Source organism: Erigeron canadensis, chromosome 1 (genome assembly GCF_010389155.1).
Source record: "Erigeron canadensis isolate Cc75 chromosome 1, C_canadensis_v1, whole genome shotgun sequence".
NCBI classification, from domain to species: domain Eukaryota; kingdom Viridiplantae; phylum Streptophyta; class Magnoliopsida; order Asterales; family Asteraceae; genus Erigeron; species Erigeron canadensis.
In genome coordinates, this window is record NC_057761.1 from 59,354,196 (window position 1) to 59,372,273 (window position 18,078).

At 33.9% G+C, this 18,078-nt stretch overlaps 2 protein-coding genes across 3 annotated transcripts; both read right to left on the reverse strand.

Annotated features, from left to right (window-relative positions):
* Positions 1-4,252: 4,252 nt before the first annotated feature.
* On the reverse strand, positions 4,253-9,974 carry LOC122599182 (inositol transporter 1-like). 2 transcript variants are annotated; one of them, XM_043771647.1, is made up of 6 exons: positions 9,470-9,974; positions 8,357-8,427; positions 7,794-8,129; positions 6,164-6,271; positions 5,630-5,815; positions 4,253-5,200 (listed from the first exon to the last, which is right to left on the reverse strand). In XM_043771647.1, the coding sequence occupies exons 1-6, from the start codon at positions 9,609-9,611 to the stop codon at positions 4,556-4,558; spliced, it is 1,488 nt and encodes a 495-aa protein (XP_043627582.1). In that variant the 5' UTR covers positions 9,612-9,974; the 3' UTR covers positions 4,253-4,555. The 2 variants fall into 2 exon arrangements, with proteins under 2 accessions (XP_043627582.1, XP_043627588.1); XM_043771653.1 differs by lacking the exon at positions 9,470-9,974 and adding an exon at positions 8,627-8,654.
* Positions 9,975-13,757: 3,783 nt separating this feature from the next.
* LOC122608879 (calcium-dependent protein kinase 24-like) lies at positions 13,758-17,639 on the reverse strand. The gene is made up of 8 exons (XM_043781956.1): positions 17,012-17,639; positions 15,614-15,737; positions 15,370-15,513; positions 15,126-15,278; positions 14,640-14,755; positions 14,374-14,544; positions 13,998-14,228; positions 13,758-13,910 (listed from the first exon to the last, which is right to left on the reverse strand). Exons 1-8 carry the CDS (start codon positions 17,543-17,545, stop codon positions 13,782-13,784), a joined length of 1,602 nt encoding a protein of 533 aa, XP_043637891.1. The 5' UTR covers positions 17,546-17,639; the 3' UTR covers positions 13,758-13,781.
* Between the last annotated feature and the right edge of the window lie 439 nt (positions 17,640-18,078).

The following is an 18,078-nucleotide window of genomic DNA, read 5'->3' on the forward strand; positions in this document are numbered from 1 at the left end:
GAACATAGCCGACTCCCATTTTTCTATTATTTTCTTTTAGCTGCTTGTTTATAAAATAACAAGATTATTTTTCGAGATGACGAGTCTTTTTAACTTACGTGAACGGGATATCCCCGTGAGCTTTTATGACGATTTCCATGATCACGGCCAAGATTTTACAACAAAATTTTTAACCTCTTATGAGAGAAATCAAGACACCTACTATGAAACACAATTTTTTTTTTCTTGAACTACATCCTATTCTACTTTTACTTCCAAATAACATATATGTCTGAAAACTATGACTCTCGAAATCTACTAGGGATGTTAACGACCATGAGTTCATGGGACATTCAAAGTTCATATTTGTATGTTGATCTACTAATGTGATCCTCGCTAAGTTGCCCAAGTTTGACGCCAGGTCATTACGAATTGAATTCTATGCAATTTATCTAGGCGATTAATTAGATGAAAATTAATTTGCTGCACATATACGTAGAATTTTGACTTTTAACTTCCAACTTTAGTACTTCAAGACGTCAAATCCTACATGCGTAAACATTAAATCATACTCTATACATTTTTTTCACCAATTATATGGACACACTAGCAGACAACAGAATAAAAGGAATCTAATCCAAGATTTCATACGCCAATTAATAAAATATTGTACATGCATGCTATCCATGAGTTTTAAATACAAGTTCTAAATAGGAGAAGAGAGCTTAAGAAAAAAAAAACAAAATAAAAAACAACAAAGAAATATTCATAGTAGACATAATTAGGATTCCCTAAAATTATCTTTATTGGTAAAGTTGAATCAACTTTAGATAATGAATTAAATTCAATAATTAAGAATAAAGTATGATATTTAAATCTTGACTATTTGATTTAATCCAATGGTTAAAGTTGATTCAACTTTAGGATCTCAATCCTAATTTCTATGATTCCTTGAAAAGTTCCTTTAATTTCCATGATTTGTCATATAAACTAGACACGTACAATAAGCAAATTTAAAAAAGACAAGTTTGTTTGATTGGCTTAAGTTTAGTTTAATTTGTGTTCAATTAGGCTTTGTTTAATTGGCATGCTGACGAATAATAGGATGCTCTATCTCTTGGAGGCTAGGGTTCGATCCTTATGCTGGCAGAGTTTTACCGTTAATTCGCCGTTGTGATTATAAGCGTGTGATTATTGGGTTTTCCTTAATCTGGAGTAGCTTGGCACACCTAAGGGCTCCGTGTGGCTGAATTGGTTAGTTTTTTTTGCCATTGGATATCAATCATATGTGTGTATAAAAATGCAAACAAATTGGCAATTTATATCATACAATTCAAACATTAACTTTTGATACGATATGGTATCATTCAATATCCGAGTTCTTGATTGGGACTCAAAGTTGAAAGCTTTCTTAATATGGCAGGGTTCATCAACACCACACATGTGAAATTTCAACTTCTTATTATATTCAAACTAACCAAGATACGCTCTTATTGATTGCATGTATTCATGGACCCTAGAAAGAAAGCAAGACTTTCAACTCAAGCTTTCCTCTCTAAGCATCTTTATTTATGCCTTTATAAAAGCCAGCCATATTTTCAACAAATAACCAAAACATCAAAATAGTCCTTTGAACCCATGGGCCTGCAACTAGTAGTCCTCTTAACTTTCACACTCTTAACGATCACCCCACTAATCTCATCTTTGCCCGATGATACAACGATTCTTGATCCAAGAACTCAACTTCTTGCTCTTAATCCGTTCTACCAATGTGATGTATACCCAAGGATGTGTCGAGCAAGGGGTAGTGCAGGCCCTGATTGCTGCAAAAAGAAATGTGTGAATGTAGACACCGACTGCTTCAACTGTGGGTCGTGTGGTAAGAAGTGCAAGACCGGGGACATTTGTTGCAAAGGGAGATGTGTCGACGTGCTAACCAGTCGGTCGAATTGTGGGTATTGTGGGATGAAGTGTAAGTATAATGAGAGTTGTTGCAAGGGGAGGTGCAAGAACACATCCATTGACAAGAGGAATTGTGGGGCGTGTCAAAACAAATGCAAATATTGGGAATCATGTGCCTATGGAATGTGCAGTTATGCATGATAATACTATATATATGGCATTCTTCAATTATAAAAATTATGCCAGCAATTATGCAATTTGAATAAAATGAATTCCTATTTCATGCTAATAATCTTGTACTATTATCTAACAAACACTACAAACCATAATTAAAGAAATAAACACAGAGATATTATGGAAAAGGTGTATCATATAAACGATGTGGTTGCTAATCTTCATCTTCTCTTGTGCATGCGGTGTAACATAAGCCATATCTAGTCGATCGCTCAACGGGTCGGTTTTAGTGTCAAGGTTGAGTGAACAAATAAAATTGAATGTGCTTCGTGAGAAATTATTATTATTATTATTATTATTACCACCACTACATACTACTACTAGATTTTAGAATCGTGTCCAATACTGGACACGAGGTTTACGATATTATCAATATTTGATTTTCATAATTTAATTCATAAAAGCTTATAATTTTGTACGTATACAGTTCTAAGTGTTATATACTTTAAGTTGTAGTACAATAATCACAAGTTCGTCACTGTCATTATTAGCTGAGACATATTGATGGAATTGTTTGTCGTAGTCATTCCACAAGGCACATGCTACAATAATTTCTCTATTATAGAATTTTTGAAACCAGTTGTACCCATAATTTGATATTATTTATTAAAGATAATTAGGAATTAAAATATAAACATACATGTGATCCTGTACTTGACATTCAAGCATATGTATGTGATCATGATGTGGACTTATAACACGAATAGGTTTACTTTCAATCATATGTCCTATGATAATTAGATAATAATTAAGATTGTTTTCACATTCTTTGATAGCAAATAGGATTCTTCATTTGAGTGACAATTGAAAATTTAAAAAATTAAATATAAAACTTTTTGTAACTTTATTAAAAAATCTCCTCAAGTTGATGCTAAATATATATATAAATTAAGTATTGAGGCTAAAAAGTGTAATTTATTGATGGAAAACAAAAAAGTGTAAATTAATGAGATTTTTTCTACAAGTTAATGTAAATAATAATATAATAATATATATGGATAATAATTATTAGAGTTTTAAATTTATAGTTAATTTAAATGATGACATAAGCGAGAGTCAATTTGATGAAATTAAGCGATTTGATTGGCTGATAAGTCATTAGATCAATTTTCTTAGGTGAAAGAGCTTCTTGCTCAGGGTGTCTCTTTGATTTGTTATCATGACAAGACCCCAGCTGATAAAGTATGTGACTTGAATTGAAATGTATTTATGACTGGGCTGATCTAAGGTCTCTTTTTGCACAGGCCAAATGAAAACTTAACTATAGTGTCGAACACCTAAACTATATTTTTACGAATACATATATCCTTCTATAGCCATTAGCAAGGTTGACTTCCAGAAGTGCTTTGATGTTATCAGCTCACTGGATGTCTTAAGGAACCCTAAAACAGTCCTAGAAATGCCGAGAAACAAGATCAAGGAAGAAGCTTTAAGGACCTACCTTTACACCTATTCAGCTAAAATTGGAACCCCTTTAAAAGATGTTTGACCTTTCCGAAAGTCAAACCCATTGTATTGTTAGCAAGATGATGATAAATGAGGAGCTTCATGCAAGCTGGGATCAACCTACACAACGGATTGTTTTCCATGAAGTTGAACATGGCAGATTGCAAGGTCTAGCTTCTTGTAGATAGCAACAAGTGGGCCACAGATGCGAGACTAGGTGTCTAGGTGATGATGGGTTAGATCTCTACCTTCCAGGCTTCAGGAAAGTCGGGACTATGCCACTGTTGCTGGCGATACAAGATGGCAAGGCAACCGGTCTTACTCACAAGGAAGGCAACAGTATGGCTATGCAGCACTTGACCATATGGTCCTGATCAGAGCTTTCAAAGGGGCTGTACTGGTCAGTCTACCATAGCACATGGTATCAACATAATGCAAGGTCGGGCTCAGGGTGTTCTAACCGCATAGTCTAAACAGGGATTTTTATTTTTTTGAACTGGTCAGTTTTGAGACGCATACTTTTGCATCGTGAATAAGAGCCATTAAATTTGCGTCTAATCCTTGGTTCTTATCAGTACCATAGGTTCACATAGTTCATTAGTACCTGCAATTGCCTCAATGAATGTAAAATTCAGCTGCTGCTATTACAACCTCTAAATAATTTGGCTTTGAAACAATGTGGTATCAGGTATGTACGAAATTCCATTTGAATTAAAAGGGCTTCATTTTACTGAAGTAAATCATAACAGGCTAACAGTAGGTTCTCTTTGTGTAGTTTTTTTTGTTCCTTCATACCTATCACTATTTGTCTTGTTACAGAGTTTATTTTCTATGTACAAACCTCAAAAATTCATGCTAAATTGAATAACGTATCTTATATTTGACCATAAAACACACCTATACATTTTTGCAAGCAAAATGGCCATTAAAATCGGCTAACACACTATGCCCACAGGCAAACCCGAAATACGTGGGTACGCCAGTCCGGTCACACTTACGCTTCCTCTCCCTTTTCTAGAAGTGATTCCGAACCATGACTACTTCCCCAAGCTTTCTCCTTCCATATCGCCTCTACTTCCTCAAAAGTCAACCCTTTGGTCTCGGGTACAAACATAAACACGAACCCAAAAGCCAGAACAGCAATAAAAGCCAAAATCAAGAAAGTCCAATCAGTTCCAACAGCATCAGCAACTGAAAGAAAACTTTGAGCTACTATTAAGTTTGATATCCAGTTTACAGTGGCGGACATTCCGCTACAAATTCCTCTATAAGACTCGGGATATATTTCCGAGTTCACAGTCCAAGGAACCGGGCCCATACCCGGAGCAAAACATGCAATATAAAGGGCTAGACCAAGAACTGCCATCCAACCCACATTGGCAACACCTGATGATTCGAGGAAGAATGCCGCTGAGAGGAGTATTAAAGAGAGAATTACGCCGAATAAGCTGCTCAGGGCCAACTTTCGGCGGCCGAAATGGTCAATTAGATTGATTCCAACGATTGTGCCTGCTGCATTCATTAATGCAACTATGAGGGATAGCAGAAGGGCTAATTGGTTTGAACTGAAACCAGCCATCTGAACTATGGTTGGACTGTAATACATGACAGTGTTAATCCCCGTAAACTGTTGAAATGCCTGCAAATTGACAAGTACATTAACAGCTATATATAGTACAACCAATATTTAGCACAATCATAGACGGCAATGTCAACCCATTAACTTATTAATAGGTGTTTTTATCTCCAACAAGTTAAACATACAAAAAGTTATATAGCTAAAAGGAAAAGGCTCAAAGGGCTTGCAAAGGGGTTGAAAGTCATAAAAAAGAAAATAATCTTGAATCACTCAAAAATATTAGATTATTGTTAAGAAAAAAAAACTTTACTGATCCAAATGGCAAGCTATCATTTAAGAAACTACTCCCTCTCTTTGGAAAATTTATTTTTGGTCAACCAAACCAGTACCAAATGGTTACCTGTTTTGAACCAGCCTATTTTGACTCTTGACCCAACCTTTGTGCCACAACAGTAAAGTACAATAGATTTTACACCTCTCTAAGCATACCTGGAGGCCAGCTCCAGCAATAAATGCAAGTCTTATTTCTTTTATTCTGAACACATCCAGGTAACTGATGGCAATCTTGCGTTGGTTTTCTTCTTCTAACGCATTAGCAAGCTGGTCAAGTTCCTCATCTAACCGATATGGATCATAAATTTTTGACAACACGACAATGGCATCGGATTTGCTCTTCTATATAACATGAGAAACACCATTAGATATGAAATATAAAAAAGAGGAGAGAAAATATGAAAACAAGGTAACCAGAGAAGGTGTTCAAGTTCAGAAGCTACAACCGAGTCAAGCTTTTATCGACTAATTCGAGCTTTTCTAGTAACGCTCTAGCCATCTTATATCATTATCGAGCTCTGCTCAAGCCTACATCATAAAGGCTTGTTGAGCTATTGGCCCGAGTTAGAGCTTAGCCATTTGAGTCGAGTGGTTTGAGCTCGGATTGACTCGTTTGCAGCCCTAGTTTAGATCCCATGACCGTTTACTAATCTAAAGATGAAACTTGAATGTAAACTTTTGTAACTTTACCTTCATGTACAGCCAGCGTGGAGACTCAGGCAACAATAGCATCAAGAAAAACTGAATAATAGCTGGCACTGCAGCTACTCCAAGCATCCACCGCCATGTCCCGGGAACCTGTTTCAGCAAAAGTCTACAATGAGATCAGAATGTTTTATCTAAAATAATTCATGTCAATTTTTTGGGAAGATATTTAGGCAAAAAGACATGTGTGGGCTACCCTCTTTTAGGCCACTTATTGATTAAGATTCAAGCAAGCTGCGCTTATAGGAGAAAGAAAGACGGCAGGAAACTCGAGTCATTAATTCGTATGATAAGAAAACAATATCCCAAAAGTTTTTCCTTAAGGTTAATAGGCAGAAAAAATATTCCCTTCCCCCTATAATATAAATGAAGTGTTCTCTTTTCATCTTTTAGCAAAGTCTATCTATTGAACCACCTTTTTGCATATTTGGCAATGGCTTATATATACTGATAGCATATAGCATATATAATATATTTTAGTTCAAAAAATTCTCCTTGTGAACACTCCCATTTACTTATGTTCTATTATTCTGGGATGGAAGGAGTAATGGTAAATAAAATTAATGACGCAAGAAAGGGTTCAATAGCAATAACTATCAGGGGGGGAATTAGAGAGTGATTTTGCCTCCTTGAGAAAACTTTATTATGCAAGCAGGGCCCAGCTCAACCTTTAAGCCGCTTCCTTGAAAGTTGAAGCTGCACAACCAAACCTTGCCTGTTTATCAAAACAAAGTTGAAGTGCATATTTTCACACAAAATTTCGGATGTTCTGATCGAAAATATCACATTAAGCGGCTGGTCGATTAAAACTTTGGATCAAAAGTTACAGAAACTCTGTTTCAATATTTGCAACGTTAGCCTTTCAAGATTGGGACAGACATATTTTGGTAGTTAATATGTTCTGCTTATCTGAAAAGGAAAGTGCAATAGAACAAATTGTTCAAAAGTAGTTGTCATATTATACCAAAGTAGTTTCATGTTCTATTAAACTTTGCCAGAGGACTCAATAGGCAGTCTTAGAAGAAAAATATATATGAAAAGACAGAATTAGGCTGTGATCATAACAAAGAAAAAGTCAACAAGCTCGGATTGACAAGATATAACTTTCCATAACTGAAAAAAAATAAAAAATAATTGATTAAAAAAATACATACTCTGTTCTAGCTGTGAGGTCTCATATTAGTCATCCTATGCCAGTTTCAGCATATAAGCATGCTTCATTCTTACAGATTGCATAGGATATGAAGGGGAAAGTGGGAACAACTCAAGGCTAGGAGAACCGTAGAGCTTTAAAATTGCCGACGATAATGTGAAAAGGGGGCAAGTAGACATGCCGGCGGGTTGGGTAACAGATATAAACAGTTTATTTAATTTTAGTGGTCGTGTTGAGTATGAATAATATATTCAGTAATTCCAATCGCAATTGATTAAATTACATGATTTAAGAAGGTTTATGCAATTTGAATAAATTTGAGCAATTGGTAACCAGTTTTTAGCTATATTTATTTAACCACTTTACTAGATAAAGGATTACTACCCAGCAATAAGGGGGTCAAAGTTGCCACCTGGTATATTGTCAAGTATTTAACTATGATAAAGGAAAGAGAATCCTGACCTCTGTGAAAGCAAGATTAACAAGGTAAGAAAGAAACTGTCCACCAGTGATCATAAGCACGTTGGTGCTTACAAGACCACCCCGTATTTCAGATGGAGCTGCTTCTGCAATATACATTGGAGCAGTAACCGATGCAACTCCAACACCCAACCCAACTAAGAGCCTCCCAAGTATAAGTACATATGGGTCTGGTGCAGCAGCCATCACCAAAGAACCAACAGCAAAAACAACATCTGCAAGAAGAGTGGCTCGTTTACGCCCATATGCATCATTTATCCACCCACCAGCAGCAGCACCTATCATTGCACCGACTAAAGCCATGCTAACAATCGTCTCCTGTATATACACCGTAAGAAATCGCTATAAAGGAAGGTGTTTAATAGACCTAGAAGTGGTAAGATGGGTGTGGCAGGTTAGGCGACAGTTAAACGCGGGTAAAATTCAATATGGGCTGAGCAAGGCAACAGGCATACACTTGATTGGAAATGAATTTATCAATTTATAGTGGACCTTGTAAATAATGAAGCTTTGCAGCTATGAAGTGGTACTTAATGAACTCATACCTGTAAGAGACTACTTTTTTCGACCGCCTCAAAATCATCACGGATGTACAGAAGGGCCCCAGATATAACTCCTAAATCATATATGTCAGCATAAAAAAAAAAAATCAATCAATATCCTCGGAAAGAACAATATGTTAATATGATGGACGTATATTATTGGTGGTATATAAGTCTGTGGACTAGGGGAGTCCAACACGACAAGTAGAAACGCAAAATAACACATTGATTAACTAACACCACAATAGAATCCATCAGTAAACAATCCCGTACCATATAATGACATCATAGTTCATACCAACAACCAAGATAATTATCCCAAGTAACACTCCAGCCCCTGAAGGCACATCAAATTTTTGCACATTAGTTGCAAAGTTTCGTTTTGCAACAAAAATTATTTTCTTTTCAATTTTATACTGAAATTTTTAAGCTTTTCATTAGGGGCAAAGATTACTATTTTAATGAAAACTTAAACTAAAATTTCTAAATATCTCATCTCTATAATTTACAAAATAGAATGAACCGAACACGCCTACTAGCCAGCACACACCAATAGTAACCGACTTAAAATGAAAGTAAAAGAAGCTGTAAGAATAAGACAAAAAGATCAATATCAACTAAAGTCATCCGTGTGAAAAAAGAAAAAAAAATAACAATCATCTGGATCTTTTGGCAATCCACCACTAACACCGACATACCTTAACGGCTTAACCGAAAGATATAACTTGTAAAGTAACTCAAAAACAAGATAATCACATCCTAAATGATGTGGACATAATGCTCTATTGTCTGGACAAACCAAAATTAGAAAAATATTTAGTACTAACATAAACCACAAAATCCATTCATTGGAATAACAAAGAAAGAACACAATAAGAAATGAATTAAAAAACAACTTCTTTTTTATGTACCAAACCACATCCTAAACCAGTATAGATATATGTATATGACTATATGTACATAACCACAGCCCTAAGTCAAAGACCTGCCCTCCCGGGTAATCTGAACAAAAAAATCCCTGATCGGATTACCCATTAATATGTATATGTATAGATGTATTTATAGATATATCATATATGAGATGATTGAAGAAAGAGGGAGTATTTAATAAATTACCAGTATCGTAACCAAAAAGAAGACCACCAATACCAGCAACAACAGTCAAACCCAAAACATATGAATTACTAAAATAAGTAATTTTCTTATCAACACCGGCATCTATATACCCTGAACTCCCTGGAAACGATTCTATCGTCATCTTTCGTTCTCACCTTCCCTTTCTATTTCTATTCAACAATATATATATAGGCCCCCTCACCCACTACTGTTTATATATATAAAAAAAAACAATCTCACTCACGCAATTGATCAAACACTTGGAGTGCAGAAATAAACAACCAGCAAAAGATTCAATCTTTTTTTGTGGGTGTCACGTATTTTTCAATAAAGTATTGTTCTTTTTTACGAGTAGTTTTTATAGAAACCCAGTTGTGGTATCAAGCAATAAACAGCAAATTGGGTGGGTTTATCAATAATGAAATTTGATTATCATCTAAGATTATAAATCTTGAAATGATGAAAATCTATATAAGGAAAATGTGAGAATTTGACTAGTAGTGGTAGAATAAGTTTTCCAAAAAATTTTGTGAGAATTGGAATGAATGCCAAGAATCGATTTTTAAAGATATCCGTGAATGGGAAGTTATCTAAAGTCACAAGCGGGTGACTCACCTTTATATTTTTTGCTTTTAGCTTTTATCATTTTTCTTTTTAAACTAGTGTTATACCTGGCCAATTTTAACTGTTTTGCTACTTGAAAAAAAGGTCAATCTACTAGCTGATAAACAAAAGAAAAATAAAACAAACGAAAACAAACAAATGACATCGGCTTTTTAAAGCGTTTGCTTTTATGAGCGGCAGAGCGGGTTAAGAAAATCACAAATTTATGGGCGATAAAAAATATTGAAAACCAGATGTTTAACAAAAGTGTATATACTAAAACCATAATATTAAAAAGAGAACAAATGAAAAAAAAAATACGCAAACCAAATGAAAATTTGTAAAAACAAATGGTACATGTGAAAAAGATATAAAAACAAAAATGTTTAAAAAATACAAACGAATATATAATGTAACAAAAAAAACAAAAAAAAATTGGATAAAAAACAAAATGTATATCATTTGAATAAAGTATATAGCATTATAAAAAGTTACAAAAGAACAAAATGTAAAGTGTTGAAAAAGATATACAAAACAAATGTTAAAAAAGATTTAAATAGAACCCCACAAATTATATAAGGTTACAAATAATAAAAACAATTAGGAAGGGTAAAAAATAAAAAGAAGAAAAACTGAGGGGGCAAAAAAGAATAAGTAAAAAAAGGGAGCAAAGTATAAAACAACATAAACTAAAGAAAAAAAAAAGAGAATGAGAGGAGGGGGGGGGGGGGGGGGTTTCAAACCCATGACCCTCCGCCCCAAAGATCACCACTCAAAGCACTGGACCAAACATAAACATTGTTTTATCTATACTATTATATAAAACTTATAACCCCTATATTGAAAGTTTACAAAAATGGACATGCAAATTAACTAATTACCCTTAATGAATTATATCTATACTACTATATAAAAATTATAACCCATATGTTGAAAGTTTACAAAAAAGGACATACGAATTGACCAATTTACCCTTAATAAATTAAATCACTACCAACTTTTGCTATTAAATTATACTATTAGTCTCTTATATTATAAAAGATCTCTATTATCCTCATTTAAATAAAATACTTTTACATCAATTACATATACTATTTGACGCCTCTACCATCAACATCCGTCGCACGGCCATTATCGCCGTCGCATTGCACGGATACCATACTCGTATTTGACAAATCATATATTTATGTGTACACTGCAGAAGGTGATAAAAACCACACGCAAATTCTCTTTAAATAGGGCATAATTTCTATTTTTCTATGTAGTTAATTACACTCAATCTGGTACCTAACATCATCCATCACCCATGCCCATAGGCCATAACTAAAGATTAGGTATCTAATTTGAAACTTTCCTACATGGCGGGGCCAGTTATGGGATGTCAATCAGGTCAAGTTTGGATGGGCAAATTTGGATTTATACATGGTAAATTGAGAATTTTCAATGTTAATTGATCAAGAGTATTTTATTTTATTTAAATTTTCAGTATTGTTTTAAAGTCACATTATTTATTTTTCCTACACTTTACTATGAACAGGCAACACACTCGTTATCAACAATATTACAATTTTCACTTCATTCTCAATATTTTTAAAAAAAAATAAACAAATCATCTTTGATGCACCTTCTCCCACCCTTTCCCCCATTCTTCAGGTTCTTTTAAAATTACATGCTCTAATATTCATTCATTTAACGTCATTGTGATATCCATAAATATTGAATTGGGTCGAGTGTATGTTTATCAGGTATACAGTATACTTACCATTGGCATGCATAGTTTCGTCGAATCATAAAAATAAAAGCCTGTATGATGTAATCTAAAGTTTGGTGTTAGTATTATCATTGTATAACAAGTACGTATGTGTGAATAATATTATTAATCATTATGGGATTATTTTTCTAACTAGTAGATTTTCCGTATCTACATAATAAAACAACAGGGCATATATATGCAACCCATACACTTATGTTAAATGTTTCTTATATCATAATCAATTTTACGGAATAGCTAGGGGTTCAAATACAAATTTATATAAAGATTACCTTAAATTAAGAAATTCTGTTTAAACTTTAACGGGTTTAACTACATCTATATAACTCTGCGCGCCTATATTGATAGCTAACATTTTGAACCTTTATAAATTAGATAGATACATCGATCATAATTCATTTGTTGCCAAACATACTAATATGTTCCTTTCAAGGGTCATTATCAAGTAACTTGTCATGGTCTATCAATTTATATCATTTAGTAACCTTTAGGTAGGTGCCACGATTACAAAAATATTAATTCTTACATAGAAAAAAGAAACGTTGGATTTAACACTTAAACACATTACTTTATTCAAAGCAATAAAAGTAACGAAATGTTCACATAATAGACTCGTTATACCAAACCAGCTAATTAAAATCAATAATAGACTCGTTATATTAGATTATGAATTTAATCTTATGTAACATTTATGAATAAAAGAATGCAACCATCTTAATTTTTTTTTGCCGCAAACATACTAATGATATTAAATAATCTAGCAACCTTGTTGCGGCCAATAAATTTTCATTTTTTCATAAAATAATACAGCAAGCTTTAGTTTGGTGCCACAAGACTCCAAGAGTACAAGACCCAAGTTTTTAACTTTAAAGTTTTAGATTAGCAAACTGACCACACACGTGTAATGCAGATAACGCTACAAGTTATGGGGCATTGAAAGGTACTCGCCTATTTGGTTTGGGGCCATCACTTTTTTGTTAGGTAGTGTGTAGTGTGATTCGTCCACAACCGTCCATCTATTGTACCACGCTCTTTTGCCGTTAGATTGTCTCCATCACTGATGACGTGGCGGATAGAATGCATGGCTCACATTCATTTTCGCATATTGATTTCGATTTCGATTTCGAGTATTGTACGTACAAGCTAATTTGCATACACGTGGATGAATATCCAATGTGTTTGCGTTGTTTGTTATAGTTTCCAACGTTTTATTTTAAGCAACATAATGACTTGTGTCGACAAGAAATTACCAAACGAGCTTTAAATGAATCCTCCAATCATTTTCTTTTTCGTTTTGTACATATGTTTGTCTTTTGAATTTTGCCTGTCTTGGAAAAATGTCATTTTTTCACAAAAATAAAAGAAAAAGTTCCTATAGGTGTTTTTAAAAGTCAATAGACCAATAAAACACAAAACTTCAAGTAACAACGCTACATGACATGATTCCTTCGTTATTTTCCACCTTTTATCACACTTTATTTGATGTTTCCTTACTTCCTTTTCACATATTATATTATTAAATAAAGTTATATTATATAAGAGCATCCATAATGAAAAAAACCTTTTGAAAGCTTTTTTCTTGCCACCTATATACTTTATTAACTTCAAGCTCTTAAAAAAGTGTTCACTCCAATGGGAAAGCTTTTTCTACCTCAATGGTATCAACCCATTACAAAGACTTTTTTCCACAAAATAAGTCTTTCATCAAATATCATTGAAAATGCCGTAAGTTCTAAATTATTTTAACTAAAATGAATATGGGCCAAGATTAAGTGATATAAAAACAACTAATTCATTTTGACTAATCTCTAGTCCTAAATTAGCATTGCACTATTAAATGGTACAAGTTAAAGATATTGTTTAGCTTGCTTTCCATAAGTCCATCCACATTCTATGTTCTGTTTCCGTGATCCATTTACTCTGACATTTTTTTTATGTCTATTGATCTTTGAACATTTTTACACTAATTGCATTCAACATAACTCTCGAGTATTGTCGAGACGCCATCTTCCAGTCCATCCCTGTTGTCATCATCGCTGCAAACTCCGGGTAACTGATCCGGCCATCCTATCATAACATACCCAACAATCAAGTCTTAACACATTTTTTTGTACATATTATCGATCTCTCTTGTTATGTTGATCGGTTGTTTACCTTATCTAGGTCGGCGTCATGTATGATATCATGAAGTAGCTTTTCGTTGAGTGAATCTTGATCTTCGAACAAGGATTCCCTCAATTCATCGAACTCAATGTACCCATTTTTGTCCTTGTCAAAATGATGGAACGCTTGGCGAAGATGATCATCATTGCTTATCCGTTTCAAGTGAATTGCAACCATCATAAACTCCTCGCAATTCAGCACCCCGTTTTCATCAAGATCAGCCTTCAAAATGCATACAAATATCGTAACAAACTCATTTTCTACTAGTTTTTTTTTGTTTTTTTTTAAAATCTTGCACAATATATTCTTGGTACATTGTATGAATCATTGAATCAATGTGATAAGTATAGAATTTGGTACTACTTACAGCTTCCATTAGCATCCGAACATCAGGATCATCAAGGGGTTGATCTCCAATCGTACACAAACCGTCTTTGAACTCTTCAAAGGTAAGTGAACCGTTCTTGTCCTTGTCCATTTCATCAAACATCTGCTTTAGTCCATGTATTTGCTCGTCTGGCAAGTTTTCCGCAACCACCTGAATCCATAACCACAATAAACGTCGATCAACAGTTTGACTTGTAATATATAAACTAAGAAAAAAAAGAAGAAGAATGTAATAAACTTACGTACCCTAATGACCTTCTTTTTAAATTTATTCATCAAAGAGAACTGTTGAATTCTTGATCGTACATTCTCTCCCAAAGGAATGTTGGGGACCTTGTGGGCATTTTGAATCCAATGGTTCTCTACAGCAAATGCCAAACTTATATTAGTGACTTTACTATTGAACTTAAGACACACAAAAAAAAAAATGTTAGTACATGAAAATGTATTAACTTTGATTAATTTGTTTCCTAAATATGAGTCATTAAAGAAAGTAATTTGGCTAAAGGAAAATTAGTCTTAACACTTGAAATCGATATGTATACAACATTTTAAAAATGATTTATAAAGAATATCGACTTAAAAATATTCATCAACTCTGAAAAACAGAGTGTTTAAACATCATGACGAACAACCAGCTACAAGGTTGTATCATTTATGACTCGTTAACTAGCTAATGCCCGACCTGCTTAATTTGTCACCTCTAAACATACATGCTTAATTAGTACTTACGGAGGACTTCTTCAACAGTTAACCGGTCATACGGGTTCTGGTCAAGCATGCCCTTTACAAGGTTTTTCGCATCTTCTGAAACCCTCGGCCAGGGGTCCCTCATAAAGTTTATGTCACCCTTAATTATTGCTTGTGCAATTCCCTCTTCCGTTTCTGTATTGCATATCGTTCCATCCAACCAAAATGTGAGTTATTCATACATACAAAATGTTGCATTTTGCAACCCATCTAAAATATATAATACCTGCCCAAAAAGGAGGAACTCCACAAAGCAAGATGTAAAGAATAACACCGGCGCTCCATACATCAATTGCTTCTCCATAACTCCGTTTTAGTACTTCCGGTGCCATGTAATACGGGCTTCCAACAATCTCCCTAAATCTTTGGCCTAAAATCAATTCAATGTATTTGTCAAACTAAGGTTTTGCTAAAAATTATTAACACGAAACAAGAAAGCTTTGAAGTTTCTATGTGGCCTTATGTTATACCTGGTTTAAAGAATATAGAAAGACCAAAGTCGATTGCTTTAAGAGATGCATTTTCGCCTTTGTGAGCATACAAGAAGTTTTCGGGCTTTAAATCACGATGCATTACACCATGTTTGTGACACACCTATATATATATGTTTATCATGTCCATTAAACTATCACACAAGTACATATAAAAGGATTTTCTATATGTTGTTATCTACTTATATATAAGCCCGGGCCGCTTAGAATTGGTGACGCCGAATAGGGAAGAAATTATATTTGATTATTAGTGAAAGCTACCCATTCCAGGATCATACGTACCCATGTAACTTAAATTTGATCATCCATATCCATATATTTATCAATCGCGAATTCCATTAAACATAGTTTGTAAAAAATACATTGAAACTAGACCATAACCAATACAAAATAGGTTCTCATAAGTTAAATTTTACTTTAGATGAATATGTAATAATACAAAACTTTTAAATTACGGCAAGTTTTAACAAGATTAATCATCATGATACAAATAAAAGAAATAATGTAAATGTAGTTATACATCTATGTCATTTCCTATGTTAGATGGATAATTGATAGATGACGATGACAATTTTATCATTCACATTCATATCGGCAATCATTGAAAATTATTCAGCCCGTATATGAACGGATTTATTTATTTCTAACAAATCATAAGCATAAATAAAACGTGTGTAGTGAGGGCCAATATAGATAAACGCCATGTACGTGTTGGTGCATATATTGATTGACTGTTGGTCAAACAACTAATTTGACATTTCAGCCAAATATTTTCGTTGAAAAGTTAGACAACTCAGCCTTACTTTAAATTTGAAGTGTTATTTAGTAAACTATCCCAATTTAAATGTCATGGTTTAACATTTTTGGTCTTTCGTTTTCGTGTTCATCTTTGACCGTCTATACTTTTATTTGTATTATGTAATACTTGATATAAAATATATGAATCGATTGATTTTTAAATGTATTTTACATTGATATAACTTTCATCAAGTATCATAAAACACAAGCAATAATATTAATGGTCAAAGTTACGAAAGAAAAACTTTGACAGTCAAATTTAGACAATTAAACTTGGACCAAGGGAGTATGATTCAACTATGGTAATAACTTCATCGAACAGTTAATAATCCTGCCTTTTGTTTCATGTATATCACAAAAATACGCACCTAGTTTCGAACAAAAGCCCTTCCCTTTCATCCCCTTTCGATCATATTTTTGTGACTAACATATGTATTCAACTCAATGTTCCATTATTAATTAACAACTATATATATCGAATTATTTTAAGTTGTTGAATCATTACATGGGTTCGACTACGTACGTTTGCCTTACAATGCAAGGAGGGATCATAGTTAAAGAGAACAAAAAAGAAAGAACCTGGACAACTTCAAGAATGGTCTTGATAACAAGGGCAGCCGCTCTTTCGGTATAATGACCTTTAGCTACAATTCGATCAAATAGTTCCCCACCTTCACACAGCTCCATTACTAAATAAATCGCCTCTCTATCTTCATAAACATCTTTGTAGCTAACAATGTTAGGGTGCGTGGGCATATGTCTCATGATCGCCACCTCTCTTCTAACATCTTCAACGTCGATATCAGCCCTAAGTTTGCTCTTCGATATTTTTTTGCAAGCCACTTTTTCGTCCGTTGCTAAATCATGACATTCATATGTTATCCCAAACTCACCCCTACCAAGCTCTCTACCGAACTTGTAACGTTTAAAAATCTCCTTCCCAGCCGAGTCTTTGAGGACTCGAGCTGGGCGTGTGAACTTTTGGGTTCGTGATTTATTCATCATTTTGGGTCGTTGGCCGGGTTGTAAGTCATCTAGTGAAAGGGGTTGGACAAGGCTGTTTCTGGTCCTTCTCAAATGGCTTGTGTTGGGAACAGACATGCAACCCCCCATTGATGATGATGGTGACGATTTATTTGATGATGGTTTTTGAAATAATGCAATTAAATTTTGAATGATGGATGGGGGTTGCAAGCAAGAACAAAAGAGGTTAGGGGATTATTTTTTTTGTTGGTGATATTACAAATCACATTTTGAGAGATTGGAAAAACCCTAACTTTATGGTGCAATTCTGGATTTAATGGTGATTAATTAGAGATTGAGTTTCCTTTGTGGTGATTTATCATCAACATGTACATGGTTCCGTTAATTTTGGCACATCTTGCAACAATAATAATATGCGATTTGTTAACCACGGACATTGGTTAATATAATAATATATGTATTTAATAAACTAAGATAGTGTTTATGTAGCGACTTAATTAGAAAGTCGTGCCTTAATAAAAAATATTTAATCGATTATAGTCACTAAAAGTGTTTTCTTTTTTACTTAATAAACAAAAAAATATTTGTAAATGGTAATTTTAACCAAACAGGTCCTAAATGGTAATTTTTTGAATGAATATTGAGTAAAAAAATGGTAATTT